The sequence below is a fragment of the Nicotiana sylvestris genome, chromosome 7 (assembly GCF_000393655.2).
Source record: "Nicotiana sylvestris chromosome 7, ASM39365v2, whole genome shotgun sequence".
Taxonomy (NCBI): Eukaryota; Viridiplantae; Streptophyta; class Magnoliopsida; order Solanales; family Solanaceae; genus Nicotiana; species Nicotiana sylvestris.
Window position 1 is genome coordinate 173,125,558 of NC_091063.1, and position 23,762 is coordinate 173,149,319.

The 23,762-nt window shown below is 35.6% G+C and overlaps 4 protein-coding genes across 5 annotated transcripts; 1 reads left to right on the forward strand and 3 right to left on the reverse strand.

Moving 5' to 3' along the window:
• Positions 1-112: 112 nt before the first annotated feature.
• On the reverse strand, positions 113-3,071 carry LOC104219557 (FBD-associated F-box protein At2g26860-like). The gene has a single exon (XM_009770252.2). The coding sequence runs from the start codon at positions 2,796-2,798 to the stop codon at positions 1,356-1,358; it is 1,443 nt and encodes a 480-aa protein (XP_009768554.1). The 5' UTR covers positions 2,799-3,071; the 3' UTR covers positions 113-1,355.
• Positions 3,072-4,384: 1,313 nt separating this feature from the next.
• Positions 4,385-6,893, reverse strand: LOC104219556 (uncharacterized). 2 transcript variants are annotated; one of them, XR_011401138.1, is made up of 3 exons: positions 6,691-6,893; positions 5,158-5,639; positions 4,385-4,847 (listed from the first exon to the last, which is right to left on the reverse strand). XR_011401138.1 is itself a non-coding variant. In XM_009770250.2 (2 exons), the coding sequence occupies exons 1-2, from the start codon at positions 6,811-6,813 to the stop codon at positions 5,487-5,489; spliced, it is 276 nt and encodes a 91-aa protein (XP_009768552.1). In that variant the 5' UTR covers positions 6,814-6,893; the 3' UTR covers positions 4,981-5,486. The 2 variants fall into 2 exon arrangements, 1 of the variants encoding a protein (XP_009768552.1); XM_009770250.2 differs by lacking the exon at positions 4,385-4,847 and having other exon boundaries at positions 4,981-5,639.
• Positions 6,894-11,749: 4,856 nt separating this feature from the next.
• On the reverse strand, positions 11,750-18,643 carry LOC104219555 (signal recognition particle subunit SRP54, chloroplastic). The gene is made up of 15 exons (XM_009770249.2): positions 18,405-18,643; positions 18,178-18,313; positions 17,160-17,227; positions 16,985-17,086; positions 16,517-16,669; positions 16,304-16,381; positions 16,005-16,130; positions 15,823-15,925; positions 14,703-14,803; positions 14,395-14,532; positions 14,166-14,309; positions 13,554-13,629; positions 13,347-13,432; positions 13,121-13,246; positions 11,750-12,108 (listed from the first exon to the last, which is right to left on the reverse strand). The coding sequence occupies exons 1-15, from the start codon at positions 18,549-18,551 to the stop codon at positions 12,001-12,003; spliced, it is 1,692 nt and encodes a 563-aa protein (XP_009768551.1). The 5' UTR covers positions 18,552-18,643; the 3' UTR covers positions 11,750-12,000.
• Positions 18,644-20,580: 1,937 nt separating this feature from the next.
• On the forward strand, positions 20,581-23,636 carry LOC104219554 (putative pentatricopeptide repeat-containing protein At3g11460, mitochondrial). Its single transcript, XM_009770248.2, has one exon. The coding sequence runs from the start codon at positions 20,631-20,633 to the stop codon at positions 22,563-22,565; it is 1,935 nt and encodes a 644-aa protein (XP_009768550.1). The 5' UTR covers positions 20,581-20,630; the 3' UTR covers positions 22,566-23,636.
• The last annotated feature ends 126 nt before the right edge of the window (positions 23,637-23,762 follow it).

Genomic DNA, 23,762 nt, shown 5'->3' on the forward strand with positions numbered 1-23,762 from the left:
ATAATATAAAATATAAATATACGATCGAAGTGAAGTTATTTTCCATACTTTTTAAAAAAGTTTCATTAAAAGAGATGCAGAATATACAAAAGAGGTTGTGTAGCTCCCGTACATGAGAAGAGACTATGATTTGATTATGTTACTAACAAAGTCCAAGAATTGATCAGTGCTATTAATATGAAAGTTGCTCCAGCTAAATAACCTAAGCAAAGATCTAGCCTTTAAGGAGTGACTTGGAGTTGAAATTCCATCAAAAAAAACTTCACATGCACCAGCTCTCATATGCATCTTTAATTGTGTGGCATGACCCATTGAGTCCAAAAATAGAATAGAACATGTTCCGGACAGAGGCGGACCCAGGATTTAAGTACAACGGTGGCACCAATGTATGTTAATTACTAACGATAAAATTCGATGCGAAACTCTTTTAAAACTTAATGATTATGATGACTTATCATCCAAATATAAACAAAATAAAGTCAAATGGGTGCTATAAAAAGGGAAGGTATTTGATTAAGCATGTCTCACACTTTAAATTTTCTAGTTTTAATTAAAAAGGGGGTTAGTGATCAAAAGGACGTTCAAACTTTAAATTATCAAAAACTTACTAAAGAAATCAATATTAAGGGCATGTTAATAATCAATTTGAGGGTTTTAATTTTAAGGGAGGAATTTGAAAAAGAAAGATTAATTAAGTAGACTATTATGTGTTAGTGCTAAACTATAATTAAATTCCAAAAAAATATAAAAGTATAAAATAAAGTAATTTGCTAAGTATAAATTACCTTGTATTCAAAGAATTAAAATATAAAATAGAAGAAAAAGTAAGAACTAAAATAGAGAGGAGGAGAAAAGCGGAAGCTGGTTTCGATCACGCGTCCATCAAGCTAAGACGGGAACTTTAGCGCGGAACACCACTTCTCCCGTACAACATTTTGTATTTGGGGGCACAAGTAAATTATTTAAGGGGTCTCATATATATGTATAGATATATATAACATATATATATGGAATTTTTGCCGAGGCTAGCGGGGTCCCGTGAACATATATATATGGAATTTTTGCCGAGGCTAGCGGGGTCCCGTGACCCCTTAACCCACTAGGTGGGTCCGCCTCTGGTTCCAAAGTCAGCAACTATTGTACAATGTGTAAAAAGAGATGACTGATACTTTCCGAATTTTTTGAGACACATGTAACATCTGTTGGACAAGTTGAATGCTTCTTCCTTCAATGTTGTCCTGAGCAAAACATGCTTCAGTGAGGGGCTGAGGGCTGTCAAGTTGTATTTTCCTAGCTTTTTGACAGCCAAAACGGTCAGTAGAAATTCATAAACTTGAGGTGCAATCAAAACCTTTTTAAAATACACTGTGCAGGTAATGAGATTTCGATTTGGGATTGACATCAAGAAATGTCACAACAACATGTGAAGAAGTTCTAGGATACTTCAAAACCACCTCTGATGCCTCTTCTAATATGTCAGCATAGTCGGCCCAAACAACTATCAGTTTTTCCAGTACTCGTGCGTTCTTTAGGAAAAACCTTAGTAACTCCATCTCATTTTCTTCATATTTGAAACCAGCCAACTTAATCAACTTTAGATGAGATTCCAAGCACACAATGCTTTCACTGGGGTCATGCAGCCTCCAATTCTCATCCCAACCAAAATTCTCATCAGAAAATAAATTAAGAACCTCCAGATTAGGAGAATGCTTGAGCAATAATATCATAACTTGCATGCAAAATTCATCAATTCCCACTGTCAATTTTAAGGACTTGAGCTTATAAAACGTGACCGGAAAGTTTCTTACTTCATGAGATACACTATAAAGACCCGAAACGGAACCCATGCATAATTTCAAAGCTGATGTGGAATGGACATTCTTGATCATCTTATGCACAAGCATGCCAATTTCTTTTATATGGTCGTCTGGATCATAAAAGAAGATGTGAACAATTTCTATCGAGAAGGGATTCTCTATAATTATATCCTTTGCCATTGGAGCACCATATTTCAAGACCTTGAGATTTGGGCAAGAAATTTTGACACTACAATTGATGTAACTTTGACCATTGTTAATATAGTTTACTAGATACACATAAACCAAAGATGTCGAAGCAATATCAAGCACAGTCATAGCTCCAAAAGTACAATCTCCCAATATCAATTTTTCTAGGTGAGGACATGTTGAGAATAAGCTACTTGTCAAATGCTCGTTTGATAACTCAACTTTCTCAAGATGCAGCAATTTGAGCTGACAAAATCCCAAATGATTAGGCAACTTAAGCATATCCCCAGACAACTGTAATTTCAAAACTTGCAAAGATTCACAAGTGACAACACAATATGGCAACTCAAATGGCTCATCGAGACAAATACTTAACACGAGTTCTCGAACATTTCGCTTTGTTATCACACGAATCCACCGGAAAATAGCCATCTTATCAAAAAAATTGCTAGAACAGAGTTTAAAGCAAGCAAGACTAGTGTTGGTTGCGCATTGGGAAATTAAGACCCAATTGATAAAATCTTTGAATTTCTCAGCCAGTTGCCAATCCCAAAGCCGTTTAACCCGTTCATTACCAAAGCGAATAATATCAAAATGCAAGTAAGGCATTGTCCTACATATATAGTTCCATCTTTTCGACAAAATGCTTAACTGAACCACATAAAAAATGTAAAGAAATGAAAGGATGTTGTGGAGTATTTCATCAGGCAAATAACTTATTTTGTCAATTCCTTCATTTGTACTGGTAATAGAAGCACCTAAAACCTTGGGTTTTGCTAATGATGTTTCCATTAAAAACTTTCGTTTTGAACAAATTAAAAAGCAGAGAACAGACTGATTTTTCGATGAATAGTGAGATTACCTTTGCGCCGGAAGTTTTTATCAGGCGAATACCGCCGGTCTTACAGAGAATGAGAGCGACCGAGAGGCGCCATTTTTGTGGGTCTGTATAAGGGTTTCCCAAATTATTTTCCGTTTCCAATTACTCCCTGCAACAACAACAACAACAACAACAACAACCCAGTATAATCCCACAAGTGGGTCTGGCAGGGTAATATGTACGCATAACTTTCCCCTGCCCCAAAAGGTAGAGAGGCTGTTACAGGAGACCCTCGGCTCAAAAAAGCAACACGAGCCAATATATTAGTACCATAAAAATGCATAATAAAATAACAACAGTAGAAAGAGATATGAAATACAGAATACGAAATACGAAATAGATGGCTGGTATAGTAAAACTAGCGGGTAAAGCCCTGCATCAATAACCGACCAATGATATTCTTAGTCTAACTCCTAACTGACTAGTCTCACTCTATTGTGCTGTAGAAATATTCACAACTTTCCCCTAACCTACAACCTTAATGCTCGACCTCCATAATTCTCTGTCAAGGGTCATGCCCTCCGTAATCTTAAGTCGCGTCATGTCCTGTCTGATCACCTCTCCCCAATACTTCTTAGGTCGCCCTCTACTTCTCCGTGTGCCCACTACAGCCAGTCGCTCACACCTCCTCACCGGTGCATCAGTGCTCCTCCTCTGAATGTGCCCGAATCACCTGAGTCTCACTTCCCGCATCTTGTCCTCCCTCTTTGCCAAATTATGAGGGCTTGTTTGGTACAAGTAATAAGGGATAACCAATATTGTAATTAAATTTGAGATGAGTTTATTTATATTTGGTTGGGATAAAATCGGGGTATAATTAATGTTGGAGTTAGTTATATTGGAATTGTAGTAATTTTTTTTATCCCTATGGGAGGGTGGGATAATTAATCCCAAAATACCCAATCCCAGAATAATTAATCATAGAATAACTTATTTCACGACCAAACGACCCCTAAGGGTCTTCCGAAAACAGCCTCTCTACTTTCTTTATGTGTGCGTATATTCTACTATCCCCAAATCCCACTAATAAAATTACACTGAGTTGTTGTTCGATAATTTTCTATAATTATAATAACTTTTTTATATACCCTTTAAATATTTTAAATTATAAATTATTGTGACTTATATGTAATTGCAAAAAATTATTTAGAAAAATTTAAAGTTTCTATGTCCGACTTTATGATCAAAGTTAAAAAGGTTGACTCCCGAAATTCGAAAAATGTATCTTTTTGGGATGGAAGGAGGAATTATTTCGGTCCATTTGTTTTTTTTTTTAAGTATTCCGATCATACAAAATAAAGTGCATTCCACTCAAAAAAAAATTAAAATTTTTGGAGAAAGTGCACTTTCGATTCTTCAATGTTAAAATTTTTTAATTTTGAATTAATTGACATATGATATTGTTCCCAACAAATTTTCGTAAGACGAAAAATAAACTGCAACAAAAATAATATGAAAAAAGTGATTTTATTGATAAATATTTGTGAGTACAATTCTATGTATCCCTTGATTCTCCTCTCTAAAATTCTCCGTGATTCGAGGGCTTGAGAAACGTCTTTCTCGAATGTAGGATGATGTAGACCTACTTGTGATGTATTTAATCGCCAAGAACGTCGAGCAGCACTTTGTTGTTACGGGGTTGAATTGATCTCTCTATTTGTGGATGCCTTCACCAATTGCGGAGTGTTCTTCTCCAACTCTGAATGTCCCTTGAGAGTTATGTAACCCCTCTATTTATAGTTGTAGAGGATGGACAGTCCAACTACATAAGAACTCTCTTGCTTGATTCTGATTGGCCCATGTCATTTTAGCCATTTGGCGACTTGTGGTTGGTTCTTGCTTTTTTACTTGGATTGCCACATCATTTAACACGTGGCGTCACCTTATTGGCCTGGAGTTTGACTGGACATGCCATGTCACATGGCATGAGTTTGGGCCTTAAGATGAAATGGACTTTGGGCCTGAAAATAATAAAATGTCACAAGTCGTCAAATTTGTAAAGGCTGAAGAATCAAAAGTGTTCATGTCAATTAATTGGATGTTAAATCTTTTTTAACTAGATTCACATTTAACTGAAGGTTAAATATACTTAACTGAAAATGATTAAAATTAGAATTTGTCGATATCTTAGGGACTAACACTAACATCTATTTATGTTTTATCACCCATTAGTCTGTAATTTTTATAATGAAAATAAGTGATGACGTTATAACTAAAAAATAGCTGCTTAGCAACAACTTAAAAAGAAATTGAAGGAAATTAGTGATCTACCACAGTTGAGATGGAGGGTTCAAAATTTCAAGAAGTCGCGAAAAAAGCTTTATAAATAAAAAAATAGAAATAGCTTCAGAATAAAAAAAGAAAACTCAACAATCCATGAGAGTTTAAACATCACAATATCAATGTGTAAACCTCTCAAGATGACTCAAAATCGTCCTCATACACATCCAAGGACAAATTAATAAACATCTCTTCACTATAAAACCTAAAAAAAAAAAAAAAATATTCGCAAAATTTTGATATGTATGAATGGAGTGAGATTAAAAAAGTCCAAAATAAAATAAAATAAAATAAAATAAAATAAATATATAAGTTCCATGCTAATTGGATCTCTCCTTGAGCTTCTTGGTAATGGCAAAGATAGCACCAGCCACAGCAACAACAACTCCTGAGATAATCATAGCAGTCTTGAAATTTTGTAGTGCATCTTTTCTATCTTTTTCTTTTTTCATTTTCTCCAATTTTTCCTTTGCCTGCATTAGAAATGTTTTTACAAGGGGGAAAAAATCACAAATATGAAGGGAAAAAATACAACATTTTATTCAAGAAAAAGAGAAAAATACCATGGTTTAATTTTTCCCATGCATGCAAATTATTCTTCTGTCAAGATTTTATCGAGACAAATATTATATTGCTTGTAAGCCAGAACTAGTTATTTTGATTTGTGAAAGATTGTTACAAACTTGCCAAGATGATACCTAATAATAAGTTTAACTGATATACAGTACTGATGGAGTAAAAACTTATTTTACACTATCAGATTACTTAAAAATCTACATATAAACCTCTATAAAGTAAAACTTGTAATCTTGAAATAAAACATGTCTCTTTGCTACAACAGGTATAATATTGATAGGGTTAAATTTTTTGTTATAGATGTGTTTATGTGTTAGATGAATTCCAGCAGAGGCGGAACCAAGATTTAAAGTTAGTAGGTTCGGATTTTAGTTCTTTTAAGCTACTAGGTTCTAAATTAAGAATTTGTACACATTCAATGAATTTCTTAAGATAAATTCTGGATTTGAACCCATTATAACCAAAGTTAATGGGTTCGGCAGAACCAGTAACACGTACACTAGCTCCGCCCCTGAACATCAAAGTTTTACTATTGAAGCGAATCTGCTGAATGAGATGCAAATAAGGTATGATATTTTCTTGAAAAGAAAATTGATGCATAAAAAGGACAGACAAATGAGGCAAAATATTTTCAAAATTTCCTTATTAGGTACTTTTAATTGGTATATATATATATTATCTGTTTAGTAGACTGTATCAAGAGTCTCTGATTTTTTCAGAAAAAAGATGGAGATCCAATGTTATCGTTTTTCTTCACAAACACCTTTTTTTTGTAGATCATAAACGATTTATGGTTTCGAGATGTGGAAGCAGTCATTAATGCTTGCATTGTGGTAGGTTGTCTATATTACACCCTTTAGGATGCAGCCATTTTCGGAACCCTGCACGAATACCGAATACTTTATGCACCGGACTGCAGATCATAAATGAGAACAAGGAAATCACTACCTCTTTTTCAAGTGAGGAAGAAACTTGTGATGATACTGGATCAACCTGAAAGTCATTATTCTTCTGTGGATTCAACTCTTTTTCAGCATCAACTGTTGGAAAACTTTCACCTCCACTTGCCATTTCTTTTATACAAAAAATATTTAACCTGAAATAACTCTTTTTTCTCTCTTTTGTTGCTTTACTTCACTCTGTTTATGTAATTGTGGAAGGTTATTAAAACACAGAAAATATGTGCTTTTGCTTCCAAAAGTAGGATAAAAAAAATACCTCACCTAACACATGGATGACATTCCTTAAAATGCTATCATCAATAGAGGATCTCAACTACTTTTTATTCTTTGCTTCAACTGCCTAGAAAATGTTGATGATTATGTTTTACAAGAAAAAAAAAGTTCATTACAACAAATTACAATTTTACCATTTCTCTTTGTTTTTTTTTTATTTATTTACTTAGCATCTATCTTTATATTTTGTCTTACAAGTTATACCCCCATCACATTTTTTTTTTTTAATTTTCAATTTTTATTATTACTTGTAAGACAACCTCCTACCCTCCCTAAACCCCCTGGGGTCTCCCGGAAACAACCTCCTACCCTCCCCAAACCCCCTGGGGTCTCCCGGAAACAACCTCCTACCCTCCCCAAACCCCTGTAGTGGAATTACTATTGGGTTGTTATTGTTGTTGTTGTTAATAACACGCTGCATTAAAATCGGATTTTCTAATGTCTATACCAGCATTAAAATTTTAACCAACAACAACAACAACAACAACAACAACCCAGTATAATCCCACTTAGTGGGGTCTGGGGAGGGTAGTGTGTACGCAGACCTTACCCCTACCCTGGGGTAGAGAGGCTGTTTCCAAATAGACCCTCGACATCCTTCCCTTCAAGAACTTCCCACCTTGCTTTTTGGTAGACTCGAACTCACAACCTCTTGGTTGGAAGTGGAGATTGCTTACCATCAGAACAACCCCTCTTGTCTTAACCATTAAAATTTTAGCCATCAAAACTAAATGATAAGAAAAACTCTGGGTATACAATCTAATGGACTAGGAAAAACAAATAAAAAAATATTCAAGATCACAAGTGTGTATATGAAGAAATTAAGCATGTGGATATAATATTGAAGCCCAGAGTTACATAAGAAAGGGCAACAACACTACATACTACATAGTTGACAATACATACAATGCACAAGAACTTCTCTTTTCTACGTTAACTTATTTAACTTTCTAGTCATTAAATAGCATAATATACTATTTTACATTTTATCTACTTTAAGATTAATTTATTGATAATTCTGTATCATTATTTTTATAAATATTGATGGTTTTATCAATTTATCACAATATTAAAACTATCACTATTTTTACGCATTTTTTCTAAATTGCAAAACAACTTAATTATCCATCTTTTTGTAAATATTAGGATTTTAAGTAATACGTTGCAATTGTCAACTATATCACTAGTTATTATAATTTTATTTACCATTATACAACAGACTATTTTTTATATATTTTTATTTGTCTTTATTTTTTTACTATATTATATTATATTATATTATTATTTTATTAATATAGTTGTTTTTCATATTAATAATATTTTATTATTAGTTATATTTTTCTTTCATTAATTCAACAATTTACTTTATTCCAAATAATATTTTACTTTAGTCATGACATTACATTAAGCATATTTTATAATAATATACTCGCATCTGACAAGAGGGGTTGCTCTGATGGTAAACAACCTCCACTTCCAACCAAGAGGTTGTGAGTTCGTGTCTCCCCAAAAGTAAGGTGAGAAGTTCTTGGAGGGAAGGATATCGCAGGTCTATTTGAAAACAGCCTCTCTACCTCAGGGTAGGGGTAAGGTCTGCGTATACACTAGGGATTATCAGGGTTTTTGTTGTTGTTGTTGTTGTTATACCCGCGTCTGGCACGACTATTTGAAACTTACCTGTGTCTAGCATAGCCACTTGGAACCACCCTCACCTAACACGACTACTTGGAACCTATCCACACCTCATGAGAAGTGAGACTCACCTCTTGTGTCATGTCAATCCATTGTATCTCATAAGTACAATTTAGCTCGAGTTTAAATATGCAATGGTTATAATAATTAATTCAAGTGAACTCAAGGTGCATTCTGTGTATGGCTGCGGAAGAATCTCATCTTCATCTCTTTGGTGAGTGTAGCTTCTCCAAAGCAGTATGAATGAGATTACTGAGATGGTTACAACTATCGAATGCTCCAACTAATTCTTGACAACAAGTATTTTAATAACTGCTTTACCAATCCAAAGGTAAGTCAGTGAAGGCAAAGATACTCAAGATAATGTATGCATAATACAATTATGTGATTTGGAAAGAGAGGAACAATAGAGTGTGATGGTAAGCAACCTCCACTTCCAACCGAGAGGTTGTGAGTTCGAGTCTCCCAAAGAGCAAGATGAGAAGTTCTTGGAGGGAAGGATGTCGGAGTCTATTTGGAAACAGTCTGTCTACCCTAGGTAGGGGTAAGCTCTGCGTACACACTACCCTCCCCAGACCCCACTAAGTGAGATTATACTGAGTTGTTGTTATTGTAGGAACAGTAGGGTGTTTGAAGATCAAGCAAGGAATGTAGAACAGCTAGCGAGGGAACTTTTTAATTTGTTCAAAAACAAAATAAAATTAATGGAAACATCATCAACAAAACCTAAGTTGTTAGGTGCATCTATTACCAGTACAGGTGAAGGAATTGACAGAATAAGTTATTTGCCTGATGAAATACTCCACAATATCCTTTCATCTCTCTACATTTTTGATGTGGTTCAGTTAAGCATATTGTCGAAAAGATGGAACTATATATGTAGGACAATGCCTTACTTGCATTTTGATGTTATACGCTTTGGTAATGAACGGGTTGAGTTATCTTTTGGAGGTTGTCATTTGGGATTTTGTCAGCTCAAATTGCTTCATCTTTTGGAGGTTGAGTTATCGGACGAGCATTTGACGAGTTGCTTGTTCTCAACGTGTCCTCTTCTTGAAAAACTAATACTAGGAGATTGTACTTTTGGAACTATGACTGTGCTTGAGATTGTTGTTCCTCTGTACTTGTAAATAATGATTCTGGAAATTAGAACGTTAGCTTATAAACGTAAATATAAATAAAAAACAGAAATTAATTCGAGCCCACTGAATTCACAGTGTTTCCTTAAGGAATTTAATCCCCTCCTAGTACCCAAGGTTATAGATTATTTCCTCCCAGGATAGAACGAATTACACACTGGTGTAGCGGTACTTCAAACCCCAGTGTTTCAACGAACACAAAGTTCGGCAACAAATCACACTTATGGATGCTTTGTTTGTAGTTAAAAACAATGCAGAATAAGGAGGACAACTCAGAAGTCGAATGGAAATTCTGAGAGGAAGGAATGCAAAGTATAGCCAATGTTGAATTCTTACTGAAGAGAATATCAAATTGCAATTCGTTTTTCCAGTGTATACGCAGTGTATACAGAGTGTATATCCAGTATATGCAGAGTGTATATCCAGTGTATACAGAGTGTATATTAAGTGTATACAGAGTGTTTCAAGTGTTTTTTCCGATGTGTTCTTCTTTCTCTCCAACTTATGCTCTATTTATAGCAGTTATTTGAGAGAAATCCGCCCCTTCCATGGTGCAACAAGCACTAGATCATGGAGAAAGCACTTAAATGGTGGTATATACACTTGCATGGTGGGAGGAGCACTTGCACCATTGTGGGAGGTGCACTAGACTGCTTATTGCTTAGTGTTGCAACACAATACACGGATTGGAAAACATCCGTTACAAACACGGATTATATCACGTTAATATTCACTATTAACAAATAAATTTAGTCCAAAAAATTAATCAATCGATCGATCATTTGACCAAATCCGAATCCAAATCCCATTTCCCATTCACTCTAATTTTAAGGCTATTTCATCTTAAACAAAAACTCAACAGAGATTGCTTCGACGTCTCTGGTTTATGTATATCTAGTAAACTATGTTAGCATTGGACTAAGTTACAGCAATTGTAATGTCAAAATTTCTTGCCCAAATCTCAAAGTCTTGAAATATGGTGCTCTAATGGCAAAGGATATAATTATAGAGATTCTCTTGTCTATAGAAGTTGTTCACATCTTCTTTTTCGATGTGTGTAACCCCTTAAAGGAAATTGGCATGCTTACATATACCATCATCAAGAATGTTCCTTCTACGTCGGCTTTGAAATTATGCATGGTTTCTGTTCGGGGTGTATATCAGATGGCTCATGAAATAAGTAGCTCTCCGGTCATGTTTTATAAGCTCAACAACAACAACAACGACCCAGTATAATCCCACAAGTGGGGTCTGGGGAGGGTAATATGTACGCAGACCTTACCCCTATCCCGAAGGGTAGAGAGACTATTTCCAGGAGACCCTCAGCTCAAAAAGGTAATAGGAGCCGATATATTAGTACCATAAAAATGCATAATAAATAACAGCAATATAAGAGATATGAAATACAAAATACGAAATACGAAATAGATGTTTTATAAGCTCAAGTCCTTAAAATTGACAGTGGGAACAGATGAAGCTTGCATGCAAGCTATGGTATTATTGCTCAAGCATTCTCCTAATTTGGAGGTTCTTAATTTGTTTTCGGATGAGAATTTTGGCTGGGACGAGAACTGGAAGCTGCATGACCCTAGTGAAAGCATCGTGTGCTTCAGTGAAGTAGATTGTAGGAGCGGACATATGGCACCTGAAGTTTGTTAATGATTTTTTACGATTGTTTTGCCTTTTAAAAAGCATAGTATTTCACTCATGTCAAATAAATAAGTGAGTCGCGTCATACCCAACCGCTCAAAGTTTACTTGGGTCAAAATGGGTCAAATAACAGGTCATAAGCCTACCCGTCCAATATTGAGCTAACTTGCCCTTTTCTATTTTGTTTTGCTTAAAAAAAGAAGTGAAAGCTAATGTATTCTTTTAAATTATTATCTTAAATTCTTCCAAATTTACATAATACCACCTCTAATCCAAGACCAAAGGTTGATATGTGAAGAAATCAAATCTGTAGATACAGTAGGAAAGCAAAGAGTTACACAAGAAGGGGGATAACACTACATTGTTGAGAATACATACAATGTACTATAATCATGTCAAGAACTTCCATTTCCTACATTACAAACAAGGAATTCTTCTCATCTCCTATCTCAATCCAAGACCACCTGATCATTTACTGTATTCAGTGAGTACTCATAAATAGCTAGCTCTTCAAAAATTTGATTGACAAATAGTCCTATACTTTAGTTCTTGGCCCCAAAACCACGAGGGCCAGGTCTGGTTGATCCCGAGTCTGCAAATTGCTTTCTTGATTCTGACCTTCGCTTCCTCCTTGCAGTACCGGGAGGAGCCTGGAGTAAGGAATGTAACAAGATGACAATTCGAAACCATCAGCTTGAGTTAAAGCCAATAAATTGATAAGATGAAACAAGTGCAAATATAAATCTGCATGATGGACATGCAACTTTTTTGGTAAGAATACTTGACAAAATTATAACTGCATAGTAGAATAGGTGTTTCCATCTCATAGAGTAGAAATGTGAATTAGAACTAAAACATGCATTGGATAATCCTCGATTTAACTATCTCGAAGGGAGATTGGAAGAGAAAAGAAAAATGGACGAAGACATGCATTAATGCATACTACATATTCCAAGAGATTTGGCTGTAATAAGGTGAGGAGCCCGAAATTAGAACTAAGTCACTAACTACTACTAGAGATCTGCATAATCTTTTTTCCTTTTTCCGGTAACCTCATAACCATGGTGTCGAGGTCAGCTTGAGCGCTCCTCGACTAACTCTACAAGATACTTGCTACCTCCACCAGCAAGAGGTACCAGGTAACTCTGGAGATCGGTATAATCATTGATGTACAGATCCACTAAATTTTATGGGGTACTTTTTATTTGAAAAATAAATTTAATTTTGAATATACTAATGATTTTAATTCTTAGGGGGTACATTTTATTTCTGTTATTGCAAGGGGTTGAGGAAGAGGATGGTAAGAAATCAATCAAACTCTTCAACTACATGAAATAATTGTTTTGGCTTTGTTAAGCCCATAAGATGTATAGTGCAAGTAGAGAATTTTTCACCTATTTATTAGAATATTTGAACAGAACTCGGTTTACCATTTTGAAACAAACAAAAATTCAGAAAATTGTGTTTTGAAAGGAATCAACTCAGTTTAATCAAGCTAGTTCCTCACAGATGCTTAAAGTTCATACATTCTTTCATTTATTTATTTATTTATTTGTGGCAAGTAAAATTTTGAGGAGAAAGAAAACACAGCATTTATATCCACATGCTCTAATAAATATGTAAAAAATAATTCAGCCAAAAATAATATAGAAAGATAAGCACCTTCTGTTCAGTTTTCAGTGCCTCCTCTAGATTACTTAGTGCAGGAATGGAACCACCTTGCATAACGCCCATCAAATTCTTCATACGTACACGCATTTGAAAAAGTTGAGCAACAAGTTGACTCACCTACAATGGCAATCAAGTTATAGGTGAGCACACAAGGAGTACCGAACAATCTTCAACGTAGAATATATTTTTTATGACATCCCTAGCACATTAACTTTACCTGCTGCTCAGTTTTCCCAGACTCTTGAGCGATACGTTTCCTTCTAGCAGGAGATTCTGCTAACAATTCCGGTTTCTCTCTCTCCTCTGAGAAAAAGATGAAAGATAACAAATTGAGCCTCAACGAATTGAACTAGTAGCACTACTATATGGTCATGTTAAACATAGCAAGACGTCGTTATTAGAAACCCGAGGTAAGATTAATAACCTGGTGTCATGACTTCTATCATTGACTCCATTATTATTAAGCTCTTCTCTGCCTCTCGAATTTGTGCAGGAGTAACCTGTTTTTGCATGAACAAGATGGAATTTGTTCCCGCTTCGTCACATAAATAAAAAGAAAAGAATATAGCTGATACAAGGTATGTGCAGTAACTATTGAAACATGAATTATTAACAAGATATCCAGTATATTCCTACAAGTGAAGTCTAGGGAGGGTAGTATGTACGCAGTCCTTACCCCTAGGTAGAGAGGCTGTTTCGAAAGACCCTCGGCTCAATACAACAAAATCACAGCAGTTACGACAGAGAACCACGGCAAACGAGTAGAAACAACAACCAGCAAATCAAAGAGAACCTCAGGTAAAAAAATATCGATCTAAGAATAAGGAACACAAGGATAACACTAGTACTACAGCTAGGGAAGGAAGTACAGGCATGGAAAGGAAATAAACTTGACTACTAACTAATCTATAACCCTAATCTTCGACCTCCACACCCTCCTATCAAGGGTCATGTCCTATTGAAACATGAATTGCATCATAGAATACTTATTACACAGAAATGGAGAGATAGATTCAATAAGAAGCAGGTATATTACCTTTCCCATGCCAGGAATCATTCCGAGAACGCGGGACATGGTACCCATTTGAGCAACTGCACGAGTTTGCTTCAGGAAGTCATTGAAATCAAATTTTGCACTCATGATCTTCTTCTGCAAATCTTCAGCATCTTCTTGTTTCATCTAAAATCATTTATAAGGAGTCAAACGAAACTAGTTGAATCAAAGTAAAGAAAACAGACGAAAAAAATACTTGTTGGTTACTTACAACTTCTTGGGCTTTTTCAACAAATGACAAAACATCTCCCATCCCTAAAATACGTCCAGCCATGCGGTCAGGGTAGAAAGGTTCAAGGTCCTCCATACGTTCACCCCTTCCTACGAGCTTAATTGGCTTTCCTGATACCTGTGGTAGTGAACATATAAGTGTGATGCAAAATTGCAATTTACTTCAACATGAAAAACTTGACAGTAAAAGAGCAAACCAATGATTTTGTTGTCTATAACATACGATCGTATTAACATTTGACACAACACAATCACTTATAAAGATATAATCTGGTATTAAGAACTCACCTCCTTGACACTTAAAGCTGCTCCACCCCTAGAATCCCCATCTAGCTTTGTCATAATGGCACCAGTAATTCCAATTTCAAGATTGAATGTTGTGACCAAAGCTACAATTTCATCAATGTGAATGGTAAGAGAGAGAACAAGCAGGAAATTTCCGTTTTCAACATGAAATGATTGGTAAAGGGCATAAATTATGTCATTAATAACTCAAAGAAAGTGAACGACCATGCTATTTGTTTTGAGATGTTACAGACTTTTATTGCACTATCTAGTACTCCCTCCGTCCCTAACTTGTATGATGGTGTTTGGCTGGGTACGGAGTTTAAGAAAGAGAGAGACTTGAAACTTGTGGTCTAAAACATGCCACAGACATTTCTTTGTCCATTAATCATTTCATTAGGGTAAAATGGAAAGTTTAAATTTAATTTTTTCCAAATATAGAAATATGTCATTCTTTTTGGACAGACTAAAAAGGGAAGTGTGTGGTGAAGAACTGGAGAAGACGAGATGAAAGCTGTAGTGGGTTGTTATGGTGGCATTACTAGGTGGATGTTGATGGCGGAAAAAGATGGCTGGATGCCGCGAGGTGGCTGAAGAGGAAAAGTTGGAAGTGCTATTGCAGGTGGCGGAGGCCATGATTTCAGTAAGTTTAGAGGTGCTGCTATATGCATTTATTAGAGCAAGTTAGAAAACATGCATGCCAAGACACACTGCTTTGGCAATATATACATGGATGTCCATAGTTAAGGTAAAAGAGACGTCCCTCAATTATCTCATCACGAAGCATAAAGATTAGCGAACCCTTCTTGTAGATACGGAATTACAATTGACACGGTCAACAAAGTATAACAGAAGCCACACAGAAAGAAAATATGTGAAAAGTCACGTGACCACTACTCAAAAGCCATTTTTTGCAAAGCTAAACACTGTAAAAAAGCCATGAACTGATGACATGTGTTTGACCCAGGATATATGAATTCACTATCTAACAATATACCAATATCTTCGAAGTAGTGACACTTTTAGTCAGATCTTAAATTCAAGAAGAGCTGGTGAATGAATATATATTTAAGGTAAAAGTTCCATATATATATGTTCGCATGTTTAACAAGCGTAGAAGTACCTGCAGCTTCTTGGCCAGTCATTGCATCCACAACAAGCAACACCTCTGTGGGGTTCAGTGCTCGTTTCACCTCTTTTAATTCATCCATCATAGCTTTATCTATCTACAAGAGTTAAGAAAGACTTAAATACAAACAACTAGAAAAAGTTAATAGCGGACTCCAAAAACTAAGATGATATGACCTGAAGTCTTCCAGCTGTATCCATTATGACTACATCTACATTCCTTCTTTTGGCCTCTTCTAATCCTTGACGGGCTATTTCTGCAGGTTTTACGTCTGTTCCTGCTGCATAAACAGGCACATCAACCTGTTTCCCACTTATCAGTGAACATGAGAATGAATAACATTGCATTTAGATATTCGGCATTCTTGTAGAGAAAATGATTTATAGGTGAAGATTGTTAATGTGTAGAAGAACAGAAAAAGCATCTACAACGAAACGACAAGCAATCTTATTGTTGCTAAGGTGACATGGCCTACCTGTTCACCCAAAATAACAAGTTGGTCAATAGCAGCAGGTCTATACACGTCTCCAGCAATCAGCATGCAACTCTTGCCCTGCAAACTTTAATATTAGAAGGTAGTTGGAGAAATGCAGGTTCTACGACCATATACATAAGTGATAATAGCATGAGAGAGCGGGGAAAGGAATGTCAGGACGAGGTTAAGAGAAGGTGAAGATTGGAAGTGCACCTGCTTCTTTAGATATAAAGCTAACTTTGCGCTAACGGTTGTCTTTCCAACACCTTGTAGACCGGCCAATAGTATTATGGTGGGTCCAGATTTAGCAAACACCAGTTCAGAGACCTCTCCACCCATCAGTTTCACAAGCTCGTCGCGTACAATCTACACCAACCAAATGATACAAAGAAAAAGTTCAGCTCGAGCTGATAGCCAATTATGCAAGCAAAATAAAATTAACACAGAAGGGAGGCAGTCTGGTCATAAACTTCAAAGCAGAAAGAACTGATTAAGACAAAAATCAAAATCTAGTTATCACTAAACATCTCTTCAGAAATCCAACACCTGTATGCATAAGTCGTTACATGAGTTTCCGTGTGCAGGCAAAATTGAGGACCAGAAATATTTAACTTTTTCCTGCTACAAAATGCTTTTACCCATATGTGTTTTGTTCAAAGTAATCAGTCCGATAATACATACTTTAACTAGTTGCTGATCTGGTCTTACTCCTCGAATCAAGCCAGTCCCAACGGCTTCTTCACTAACAGACTGAACAAACCTTCTGACAACAGGGAGACTAACCTGCCAATTAAAGTTAAATGAGAGGCAAAATTTGATGTATAAAGATTAGCTGCTAAATTAGAGAGCAACATACATCAGCTTCTAAAAGAGCCCTCCTGATGTCTCTCATAGGTTCCACGATGTTTTCCTTGGTCAAAACCTCTGAAGCACAAGGAATTCAAACAACAGTCACTTCATCGTTATATCTTTTATCAGTAAAAAAAGATATTTGTGCCTCAAAGCATATTGACAAATTGTGCACATCCCCTATCAAATCTAACAGGGCATCTACATCTTATACACATACCAGGTTGCACCAAAAAGATAGCAAAGAAAGAGTTCGAAAGTTTAAGGCTAAGTCACTTCATCACTATGGATAACTACATATTTAGTAGCACGAACAATGAGAAGAACCTTTTTAAATGTGAAAGATTGAGGATATAGAAATTATGGTTAAATTTTTGTAACATAAGTACTCAATCCATTTGTCTTTGGATACGAACTTACGTTTTTAACAATTAAACATTTCCAATAAATTTATTCCTAAAATTTTTATAGTATCAATCAATAACGTGTAGAACCAAAGAAGTATATCCCTGTTAAATAGAAACCAAATGATCCACATCAATTCAACAAATCTCAAACACAGAAGTAAATTCCATAGATTACTCTTTCACTTAGAGCTACACCATTTCAGCAAACCCGAGAAAGTTCTTGGAGCTATGCGCGCACAAGCACACACACACACACACACACACAAAAGGCCACAACAGAATGAATTCTTGTGCAGTGATATGTAAGGGTTGTTTGTTCTTCAGCCATCACAATGAGCTCATAAATTGCAATGCATTTTAACTTCTGTAGAATTTAGGACAATCACTCACAAATTGAAACACTTTTTGAGATGTATCTTATATACTGCAGTAAAAGCAGTTTATTTACCACTGTTCACTAAATCATAGTATACATTACAGATCTTTTTTTTTTTTTTTTGAGTAAATACATTACACAATATTCCTTTTCATAAAAATGGTTTCTTTGAAAATAAAAAAGGGAAAATCCAATCAATTCATAATATAGATGCAATTATGATTTTTTATGTTTTCATTTACCTTCTCCTTTGAGCTTATTCCAAGCAGATTCAAGTCCACTAGTAAGCTGTCCAAACATCTCAGCTCTAATAACTCCACGCATTTCTCTTCTTGAGATAACCACATTCCTTGAATTGATCACCCTCCATGTATCCCTCTACACAAAAATTGAATCTTTATAATAAAAATGCATAAATAAAAAAATAAAAAATAAATAAAAAAGTAACGAAAACTGAAAAGGGTGTTACAGTGAATGAGTTTCTTGAAGAAAATGAAAGAGAATGAGTTGAACCAGTCCAAGAAAATGGAAGTTTGGAAGTTGACAGGGTGGCTTTGGAAAGTGGAAAGAAATGGTGGGAAGACATAGTTGAGGAGAAAGAAGCAGTGGTTTCCATTGAGAAATTGAGGATTGAAAATTGAAGATTTCTTCTCTTCTTTTTGTTATTCTTTACACTCAGACTGTTGGCTTATCCATTAGAAAAGGTGTTATCTAATTGGTCTATCTGTTAGTAGCTACTATTGTTACTATTCAAGTTGCAGTATTGTGTGCATCGCGGACTATCCTAGTGTCCTACTCCATCAACTTTTTTAAGGTGTTTTTTTAGTATTAAATTGAGTAAATACCCTAAAATCATCCTAAATTATTATGTTTTTGTCAGTTTCCTACTTAAACTATCCAGTGTCCTCAAAACCCCCCTTGAACTATATCTCCCTAGTTACTAAAAACCCCTTGGTCGATTTTTTCCATCTGTGTATGATGCAAGCTCCCAATTAACTTTAAACTGTGAGTTTACAACACGTGGCTACTTAGTTAACCATAATTTAATTATTATTTTACTTAATGATTTGAACTAATAATCAAAAATAAAAAATGAGTAAAAGTCTTTGTTCTTCCATCTCCTCCAACAATGGTTACCCCTTCTATCAATCTGGATTTCACCATTAACCTTTGATTTCACTGTAGTTTTTTTCACACTAACCTTTGATTTCACTGTAGTTTTTGGTTTAGCCAGAGATTAGGGATTTAAAAAAGCTAGGGTTTGACAAGAAAGAGAAGTTATAGAGAAATAAATAAAGGAAAAATGAAGAAGAAAGGTAATTTCAGAAGAAATGAGAGAAGAGAAAAGTTTCAAATGGAACCCATAGGGAGAAAGGAAGAAGAAAGGTAAAAAAATGAAAAAAGTGGGTAAAAATAAAGAAAAAAATCTGGAATAAAAAGAAAATAGAAATTAAATATCTTAACACTAATTAGTCGTTAGAAGTAGGCCAGGTAGGGCCATTTTATGGATAATTTCATCTTCCACGCGCCTTTAAACGAGTTATTTCACACATTTTGCCAAAAAAGTAACGAGGGGGTTTTTAATAACTAAAGAGATATAGTTCAGGGGATTACAGGGACACCGAACAGATTAAGTAGGAAACTGACAAAAACGTGATAGTTTAGGGAGATTTTAGGGTATTAACACTATTAAATTCGGATTCGCGCCGCGCATTTCCGTAAAAAGAGAAGCACTTCTATGGTTAAAAGTTTTTTTTTAAAAAAAAAAATCATGGCTCAAGCACTTGTTTATCTTCTTTTTAAATTTTTATAAAAATAAATATGTAAATCTTTTTATTTATAATCTCAATTTAACTGTTAATAATTATATTTTAATACAGTTAGTTATGAATATACCTCATAGGAGGTATAAGTGTTAGGTTTTCATATTGTAGAAAATATAGGTATTTGATTTAATAATATAGAAAGTATATTCGAAATTGAATCATATTATATAGATGTTTACTGTAACTAACCTTATATATAATGAGTTTTTATTTTTTTCATCTTTCTCAATACTTATGTTATTTCTAATTTAAGTTCATTTCATATTTTTGTTAGATCTTTTTTATGGTTTACTCCATCTAATGAGTGGTTGGATTCAAACTAAAAAGGTTAACATTAAACCACTAAGAAGATATCTAATTGAAGACTAACTTAAATAACTTTCCTTCATGATCCACTCAATTTTTTAAAAGAAGAATGATAACACCAAGCATCCCGTGTTTACGCAGTGGTCGGAAAAGAGTCGTACCTCGAAGGGTATAATATAGGTCGCTTACGAACTCGTGAATTATAGGTCACACGAATATAATTTTACTATTGCTTTAAAGTATTCCTACTAAAGTTATAGATAAATAAATAAAAATTAAAAAATAAAGATTCTTTTGTGATTTTCACCCGGTGTCCGGTACCCGAATTAGGGCAACTAAATCCAGATTTGTGCCAAAAAGCTCCACATTGGGGTAAAGCACTCCTAACAAAGATGGCTCCCTATCTAAGGCTCGAACCCAAAACACTTTAATTAAGGATGAAGTAATACGTACCGCTCCAAAACACTCTTGTTTGTGAAAAAACAAAGATTACTAATTGCTAGCAAGATGATCAAGCTATTATAAATTGCATAAAACCAATCAGTCACCCTTTTGTCCAACTAATGACCAGTCACCTCTTACCTCTCTACAAAAAAACCAGATTCTTGTCACTTTTCCATAACAAAACCACCATTATCACCAAATCCGCAAGCTTCACTACTATTACTACTACTACCCCATGGAATACACAGTTGAGAGATCTCTCAAAACATGGTCAATACTACAATGCACTTATTCTTTACCGTCAAATGCTCCAATTTGGAGCTACCCCAAATGCCTTCACTTTCCCTTTTATCCTCAAATCTTCAGCTTCTCTTTCCCTTCCCACCACTGGAAAACAACTCCATTGCCATGTTGTAAAGCTTGGGTGCAAATCTGAGCCTTTTGTTTTAACTGCTTTGATATCTATGTACTGTAAATGTAAGTTAGCTGAACATGCACAGAAGGTGTTTGATGAAGTTACTCAAAGAAATCTTACTGTTTGTTACAATTCATTGATTTCTGGGTACGTTCAGAACGATAAGTTCTTAAATGGGTTTTATTTGTTTAGTGAAATGAGGCTGAGAGGACTGGAATTCAATGCGGTTACGATTTTAGGATTGGTTCCGGGTTGTACTGTTCCGGGACATATGTGGTTGGGAATGTGCTTGCATTGTTTGAACGTTAAGTGTGGATTGGAGAATGATTTATCTATTGCAAACTGTTTGATTACAATGTATGTGCGTTGTGGTTCGATGGAGTTAGCGAGGAGGTTGTTTGATCACATACCAGAAAAGGGGTTGATCACTTGGAATGCAATGATTTCTGGTTATGCGCAAAATGGGTTGGCTGCTGAAGTTTTGGAGCTTTATCGTGAGATGGAATTGTTGCAAGTGGATCCTGATGCGGTTACATTTGTCGGGGTTCTCTCAGCTTGTGCTAATCTTGGTGCTCAAAAGATTGGTTTTGAGGTGGAACAGAAAATAAGGTCCAGTGGAATGATGTGTAATGTATTTTTGAGGAATGCTTTAATAAATATGTATGCTAGATGTGGTAATTTGGCGAAAGCTCGGATTATATTTAATGAGATGCCAGAGAAAACCCTGGTGTCCTGGACAGCAATAATAGGCGGGTATGGAATGCATGGGCTTGGAAACATTGCTGTCGAGCTTTTTGATAAGATGATTAAGACTGGCATTCAACCTGATGGTACAGTTTTTGTTAGTGTTCTGTCTGCATGTAGTCATGCAGGGTTGACTAAAAAGGGCTTAAATTATTTAGATGTAATGAAGAGGGAGTATGGGTTGAAGCCAGGTTCAGAGCACTACTCTTGTGTTGTGGATCTATTAGGTCGTGCTGGTCGACTTGAGGAAGCTCACAAACTTATTGAATCGATGGAAGTTGAACCTGATGGTGCCGTATGGGGTGCCCTTTTGGGTGCTTGCAAAATCCATAAAAATGTTGAACTCGCAGAATTAGCTTTTAACAAGGTTGTTGAGCTTGAGCCCACAAACATAGGCTATTACGTGCTACTTTCCAATATCTACACAGAGGCAAATGATTCAGAAGGTATATTAAGAGTCCGATTGATGATGAGAGAACGAAAGCTAAAAAAAGATCCAGGTTATAGCTATTTTGAGTGTAAAGGGAAAACCCACCTCTTCGTTGCTGGCGATATAGGTCATCCTCAAACAAAAGAGATATACAAAATGTTAAATAGATTGGAGGATACTGTAAGTGAGCATGGAGGAGCAAAGAGAAATGGTCAAGATGTAATAAATCGAGAACCTCCTAGTATTATTGGTGTGCATAGTGAACGTTTGGCAATTGCATTTGCTCTCTTGAACACTGAAATAGGGACTGACATTCTTGTTATAAAGAACTTGAGAATATGCAGTGACTGTCACTCGTTTGTGAAGCGGGTTAGCAAAATTGTGGATCGTTTATTTGTGGTCAGAGATGCCACTCGTTTCCACCATTTTAGAAACGGTACATGTTCTTGTAATGATTACTGGTGACTTGTGAGACTGGACAAATGATAACAAGGACTTAGCAGTGAAGCTCATTACAGAGATGGAATATAATGAAGTATGCTCTCCAAATCTTGAAGCCAGTGGGCAGTATGCTGCAACTTTGCTTTCATCAAGAACCCAACTTACAAGCCCCATACAAGGGATCATAACATGTGTCAATGGTTTCACCTCTTCCGAGTGGATCTATGTTGTCCATATATAAGAAAGTGCATGCATTCACCAAACGTTGAAAAGTTGAACAGTTAGAGTGACCATGAGATATGAATTGTCATAGCAGATGAAAGTGGATATAGGTTGGTTCCTTGCTGCTGGCCCTTAGCAGGAAAGTGATCTACTGTCATCATTAATACAAGCCTCGTAGTTGATTGACTCTATCCAGTTTCAAAAGTTCGCATCACAAGCAAATAAGGGCAAACAAGGGACCAGCTTTTGAGAAGAAATGCATTTGGATGTTTGATGGAGGCATTTCTAGCTTCCTTGAGCACAAGTTTGACATCAGCGGCAAGCATGTTGACTTTTACTATTCTTGTCTACCTTTAAGGAACAGGAATTTGGTTGAACTCAAGAATCCTAACAGGTGTGAGATAGTCACCTTTGGAGCTTAATGAGTAAAGATTACATCCATTAAGATTGCATATGTTCACATTCCTTTACCTGAATATCTACTTGGACAGATACGGCTGAGAATAGATACATACTGTTGGAAAACTGAAAGGAAAATATGAAATGCTTGATCACATTCAAGATCTCTCCTCCCTAGTCTCTATTTCACCTCCTATTGAAAAGCAGTGTTTCGGATAGCCATTGATAAAAGAACTGTATTAGTTACATCATTCTACAAAATATTCATTGATCATGAAATTCATGTGTTTTACTGGAAAGCTAAGTCTAAGGAAGACTGACTGATCGTGATCAAAGTGGGCAGTGCACAATTCAAGTTGAGCTTGAGAAATGAAACAAGATTTGCAAGTGATGCCACATGTGTCATGAGTTTGAATAGTCTGCTAATCTCTCTAATGTAATATGACTGGAGAATCTTTAATATATGTTTTTGTTCTGTTCTATTTTGTGCAATACTAGTGCCTTACTTTCAGTTATACCCTTATAAATGTGTGTAAGCACAAACTCTTGAATGCTGCCGCATAGCATTCCTTCTACTGAATGACAATCCACAAACTCAGG

Excerpts from the sequence above, each read along its gene's own strand:
- LOC104219554 (XM_009770248.2), top strand. The coding sequence starts at position 20,631 with ATGACCAGTCACCTCTTACCTCTCTACAAAAAAACCAGATTCTTGTCA.
- LOC104219556 (XM_009770250.2), bottom strand. The coding sequence starts at position 6,813 with ATGGCAAGTGGAGGTGAAAGTTTTCCAACAGTTGATGCTGAAAAAGAG. Across the intron at positions 5,640-6,690 it reads CTTCCTCACTTGAAAAAGAG|GCAAAGGAAAAATTGGAGAA; the intron begins GTAGTGATTTCC and ends TTTCTAATGCAG.
- LOC104219555 (XM_009770249.2), bottom strand. The coding sequence starts at position 18,551 with ATGGAAACCACTGCTTCTTTCTCCTCAACTATGTCTTCCCACCATTTC. Across the intron at positions 14,310-14,394 it reads TTGAAAAAGCCCAAGAAGTT|ATGAAACAAGAAGATGCTGA; the intron begins GTAAGTAACCAA and ends AAATGATTTTAG. Across the intron at positions 13,630-14,165 it reads TGATTCCTGGCATGGGAAAG|GTTACTCCTGCACAAATTCG; the intron begins GTAATATACCTG and ends ATGCAAAAACAG.
- LOC104219557 (XM_009770252.2), bottom strand. The coding sequence starts at position 2,798 with ATGGAAACATCATTAGCAAAACCCAAGGTTTTAGGTGCTTCTATTACC.